Source organism: Callorhinchus milii, unplaced genomic scaffold (assembly GCF_018977255.1).
Source record: "Callorhinchus milii isolate IMCB2004 unplaced genomic scaffold, IMCB_Cmil_1.0 Scaffold1, whole genome shotgun sequence".
Classification (NCBI taxonomy): Eukaryota; Metazoa; Chordata; class Chondrichthyes; order Chimaeriformes; family Callorhinchidae; genus Callorhinchus; species Callorhinchus milii.
In genome coordinates, this window is record NW_024704742.1 from 104,771,990 (window position 1) to 104,777,989 (window position 6,000).

Genomic DNA, 6,000 nt, shown 5'->3' on the forward strand with positions numbered 1-6,000 from the left:
ACAAAAACAATGTACGGAATTTGATATGTCTTTTAATGAAATGCATATTAATACTTTCTCCCAAATTCTGTGACATTGAATTATTTAATTGATAGAGAATTGCACGGAATTTAGACCCATAAATTCACTGCATTTTCCTTATACTTACCGCCTCAAAGAATTCCATCAATTAAGGAGACATAGATTGTCTCTTTTAAATCCATGTTGACAGGACTTTGTGCTACTGTGCTTTTTAGGGCTTAGCGTTGATCTTTTTGTTAAAACTGGAAGAAGTTTGTTTCTTTGAATCTGCAATAATGAATAGTTCCTAATTTTAAAGTAACTAATTCAGGAAATTGAATGCTAAAAGATTCATAAATTACAGAATTCAACTATGAAGTATGGAATTCAAAAATACTGAATTGAGATGTTTTCACTGTGGTAAATAAATATCCATTGAAATTTTAAGCTTATTCAAAAGATGCAATAATGCACTTAAACAATTGTTTGATTTCAGTTCTTCATTCTAATTTCACTTTTTATTCGCAAGTAACAGCTGGTTGACTGTTTCATGCTCAATATAACATCAGAAATAGAAAATCATCCCTACTACCCTGGACAGCTGTTACCTTCTAACAGCAAATCTATGGAGACTATTATTGCATATAGAAATGCCAATAAATATCACTTGCTTTGTTTAGTTTTACCAACAAGAGATAAACTAAAAGTGTACTTTTTGGAATCATTTTAAGCAGTTTTTATGCAGGGCAATATAATTTATGCATCACCATGGGAGCATCTGGCACTTAGAAGCTCAAGCAAAACTCAAATGATCTGGATGAATCCACTTGATAATTCAAAACCTTCATTCATGCTTTTATCACCCGAAGGCAAGATTTCTCCAACACTCTACTTGCAAGCCTCCCTATCTCCGTCGTCCATAAGCTCCAACTCATCTAAAACTCTGAAGTCCAAATTCTCTCCTGTACCAAACTCCAGGCATCCATTACAAAGCTCCACACACACACAGCCCTGTATCCTTGCCAGGATTTACAGGCTCCCGCAGGTTAGCTTCAAGATTCGTATCCAGACCTTCTTTAGAATTCTCTCCCCAAATTACTTTTGGTTTGTGCTTCTCTTCCTGTCATTTGCAAAAGATCTTAAAATTGTATCTCTTTGGCTATGCCTTTTTGTTAACACTCAAATTCTCTGAACTTCCCTCCCTGCTCGGTGATCACAGTCATCTGGTACGAAGTGCTTTGAGACATTCATCCTTTATGAAAGGCTTCTTATAATAATATTCCTTACATTTGGTATTGTGTCTTTCACGTTGGGAGAATGTCTCAAAGCACTTCAGGGGATATACTGTAATGTTTGCCTACAAATATACACTTGCTCCACAACAAGTGCAAATATTTTTTATTAGGATACTTATGAAAGGATTTGCCTTTCAATCCCAGCCTTAATTGTTATTCATATTTTCTATGGAGAGCTCATAAAGGTATGACATAGCAACTCAAGGTAGTGCAAATTAAAAGTTACTTCACATCAGTACTCCTTGCCTCTTTGTGACTAATTTGGAGCAGCACTCAAGATTAATTTGGATCTTTTGAGCATGGAGGACAGGGGAGGAGGGTCGGGACGGTAGTTGGGGGTTGGGGTGACCGTATTGTTATGATTAAAACATGGCACTTTTTTTCCAAGTCTTCGAAATTATGTTTCTCACACATAAATACACAGTAAATAATTTTTTTTAATTAATTAATTTTTATTGAACAACATATGCAAAAGAAAGAACATAAATAGGGGTTGAAAGAGTCACAACCCCCCAAAAAACTCTACCTAATGAATTATCTAATTTCCTATTAATCACTTAATCTTTTTCCCCTACATACAATTGGGTTCTAAGTTTATGGTGTCAAATGTAGCGTGTAATGCGTACACATGGGAGAGGGAACAGTTGTCTTAGCTGTTTGCTTTGCGTAATTGAGTGGTCACCATTGAGTGTTTAAACTGCAAATTAACAGCAGCTGTGACCATATCAATTGACTTACTACAATTGACCAACTACAGGCAAAACACGGATGTACAAACAGTTTCCTTTTCATATATTTTGTTTTCCCAGGCCAGGTGAGCCACGAGTACATGGTCGCCTTTTTAGACTGCTCTGTGTCACTTTGTTTTGTTCACAGTAATTAAAAGTAATGTTTGCCACAGTGACTAAATGGCAAAGCCCAAATTTATTTCACAAATTAAACTGATGACTTTTATTTAATTGATGAATTAAAAATTAAATTGATGAATTAATTGATGACTTTTGATTCACTGCAATTGTTTTGTGCACAGCCCTATATCATCATGCTTTATAGGCATGATCTGTAAAGTCCTATGTTCGAGTGTTTGGTGTTAATAAGCTTTCATTATATGTTGTGAATAGAGTGCTTCTCATTATGTGCTACACGCTGCCCAGTAGGGCGTTGATTATTAAACACTGTTTCGAATAGCTTGTAGCATCACTGCCTAAACATTAAAAAAAATTCTTATTGTGCACAGCAGGAATTTATGCAGCGGTGCATTTTGGATGCGTGTTGTGTTTTTAATGGTTTATTTCCCAGGTCAGTGCACATTGCGCTAGGACTTATTTGTTTCCACCAGTCATGCGTGACTTTTAAATGGGGTGAAAATGAGATTGTAATATGCGCTAATGACACATTCACAAGCATGAAAATAAAGTACAGCTCTGCATCCTGTTCAGAATAGATTGCACTGCCTATTTATATAATTTAACCGGTGGTTGGAGTAAGATGCCAATAGGCACAGATCATAAATTTGAATTGGAATTTACTCTTCATCAAACAGGAAGAAATAATAAGGTTGAAAATAATAAGCTTAATGTTTACCTGGGGTATGTATGAGATACAATGTGTGAGGAGGTGGAGATTCAGCAGTGAAAGAGTGCATTCTGGAGACAATTAGAATGAATGGGAATATCGTAAGGGACGCTGAGAATAGCTTGAAGTCATTCAGCAAAGGATTAGTTGAGAGTGTAGGAGGTTGAAGAAGAATCTTAATAAGCATTGGGCAGGGGAGGTAATAACATTACACTTAAGGTGATGCTGTAGAGCAGTAGACATATGTTCTGTCATCCATCAGCAGTATGTCAACATCTAACTTAATAGTAATATTGTTTTGTTCATCCTAGTATACATAAGCTGAAGACCTGCAGACTAGTTGGCTGACAGAAAGGAGTTTCCTTAGATCTGCAGGCAGTCTAAGAGTTAATGTTCTGCCTAGCAGTCAGCCACCGGTCAATTCTCTTACCATAAACCTCCAAGTGAATCAAGAATTGGTAGGATAAATGAGCTGTCAGTACTGCTAAGGAAATTGGCACCCACATTCATAAAATTCATGGCACTATCCGTGCCTTTAAATTAATAGAATAGAAGCCTTTCCTGGTAAGATAGATTTGCACATCCTTTGCTGATCAATGGATGAGCCAGTGGGTGCAAAACAGGTGAAATCGCCTTTTTAGGTTCCTGCTGTTTGGAAATTTGGAGAACTAACATAGCATTACATTCTCCAAACAGAGCAAGTTTGACTTGAGAAATGTTTGGATGTTTTTAACTGACTTATTCCCTTGGTTATGTGAGGTATCTAAAAGAGACTGGTAGATTAAAGTTGAAAATGGCATTGGAATGGACATGAAATAACCTGTATCAACCTAGAAGCATGAATGAACTGGACAAGTTTCTAGAAAAATAAAATAATTTGGGTTTATTAGTGGTAAGATAAACATGTTAAAGAAATGTTTGGAGTCTTTGGAAGGGTAGCTAGATGGACCAATAGTTTCAGGTTCCTTTGTAATTATAATAGATCAAGTGTTTTTAACTTCTTATATAACATTAGACAACGTTTCTTTGTTAAACCTGAACCATTATCTTATTTATCTATATAACTAATGCAACATATGTAATTCCTGAGGAATGTTTTTTCTTTCTACAGAACAAGGGTATTGAAATCTTTTATTTTGTCATTATGAAATCCTAAAACAAAAGCTCAACATCAGCCATCTGTGGTGTACATGTGTGTTTGTGTGTGTGTGGTGTGTTTGTGTGTGTGTGAATGTGCTAGGTTTGGCTCCTTCACTGACTTCTCTTTCCTTACAGAAACATATCTAGGCCAAATGAAACAGCCAAAGTTGTGAATGCAGCACAATGGAAACTTAACCTGTGTCCTGCTATTCTGTGTCTTTTTACCCACCATTGTCTTAATTCTCCAACTCCTGGTTTAACATGGCTTCTTAAGGAGAAAATGTTTAATACAGAGATTTTGTTTTATTTCAGAGAAGAAATAATGTTACCAGAAGCAATTTATCAAGCACCCCCTAGCTTTAATGTTCGCACAAGCTTTGATCTCCGGAGAATAATGGAAGATCAGGTAAAATTGTAGTAATTATGCCAGCAGTCAAGGTTAATTAAAAATTACATTAATATCCCTTTTTAATGATACAAATCTGATTATTTTAATTGGTTTCAGATTTTCTTCTTTGGAGAATGGACAGCGCAAACCCACTTGTACTAATGGGCAATGCTACCTTATTCATTTTAAGATACCTTACAATTTATGAATATATAGCATCTCACAGCACTGAAAAAATCTGGTGTAATACCAAATAAAGTAGTATATAAATTAGTAACAGATCACTCAGATATTGTTTAGGATATAGTGATTAAAGTCGCAGCGCAAGCTGGCAGTTATATCCATATTATAAATATTTATGAGACTAATGGTGCATTCATATGGAGCTGGCAATGAAGTAGCTTGGCTCCCAATTGTATAAAAATGAAGACAGTAAGCTACATAATTTAGTTCATTATAATAATATTCCTTGCATTTGATATAGCACCTTATTATGTCTTTGAGACATCCCACAAACAGTCGTGGATTGAAGTGACCAATTTATTATTATTATTATTTTTTGAAGGAGTTATAATCCCGGAAAAGCGATCCGCCAATCAACTAACAACCAGGTTCCTACTTACTGCTAGGTAAACAGAGGCGTGTGGAGTAAAGAAACTTGGCCAACATTTCGCCCTGCCGGGAATCAAACCCAGGTCTCTTGCTTGCGAGGCAAGTGCTGTAACCAATGAGCTACAGGACTCCATTATAAAAACATAACAAAAGGATTGCTGTTTGTAGTGATCAGTGTAAAATAAATCCCATTAGTGATGATGTGTATTGAAAATGCAGTTTGAAAAATTCAAGTTTACTTTTGCTTTCCTTCATAGTTAATACAGAACGGTTTAACTTATGTTCTTTATTTGTTGACAGTGGAGGAAAGAACTGCAGGTAAAACTGGAAGAAGAGGAAGAAAACAGGGAGATAGAACTACAAGACAAAATGCAAAAAGAGATTTGGAAAGAAGGAGAAAGTTCACAAAATATCAATGACACATTAAACTCCTCTCATAATGAAATGTAGCTAGATTATTTGTGACTCTTGTACTGCTGCAAGATTTAACTACAGAATTTGTGTCTGACAATTTCTTGTGGAAAACGAGCCCTGTTGGAACAAAAATGCAACTACTGTACCTCTCTCCCACTTTTCACTAATATTCTGTCAAATTTCATTAAAAGTTCCAGTCTCAAAGATGCTATTACTGTGATGCTAATTTTTAACTATGAATAATGCCTGTGCTCTTGTTAAAAAATCCAATAAGTGATGACTGTGAGAGTGAACAGAGAAGTGCAGTGCCACAATTTTGTACCAGCCTGGAGCACTACACACTACAATATGCAAGCTCATTAAGGCTTCAGTGGCAATAAATGTTGAAATTTTATCTCGTCCACAGACTGTTTTACAATATAATCAACACTAATTCTCACACACTATGCTGCTGACCACTTCTTTAAGTGTACAAAATTATTTGAACAGAAATCTAGCCCTAGCTCAATCCTGGTATACGGGGGGGTAATTCAAAATATTTTTATGTTCAGCAAAGCATTCCTGCTGATGCCAGAA

At 35.8% G+C, this 6,000-nt stretch overlaps 1 protein-coding gene across 1 annotated transcript in view; it reads left to right on the plus strand.

The window, feature by feature from the left end:
• The window catches only part of tmem232 (transmembrane protein 232), a 65,044-nt gene extending 59,416 nt beyond the window's left edge, over nucleotides 1-5,628 (plus strand). The window contains exons 14-15 of the mRNA XM_042333954.1: nucleotides 4,323-4,416; nucleotides 5,311-5,628. Of these exons, the coding sequence (XP_042189888.1) occupies nucleotides 4,323-4,416; nucleotides 5,311-5,460 (244 nt within the window). The 3' untranslated portion in view covers nucleotides 5,461-5,628. The remainder of the gene's footprint in view (nucleotides 1-4,322; nucleotides 4,417-5,310) is intronic.
• The last annotated feature ends 372 nt before the right edge of the window (nucleotides 5,629-6,000 follow it).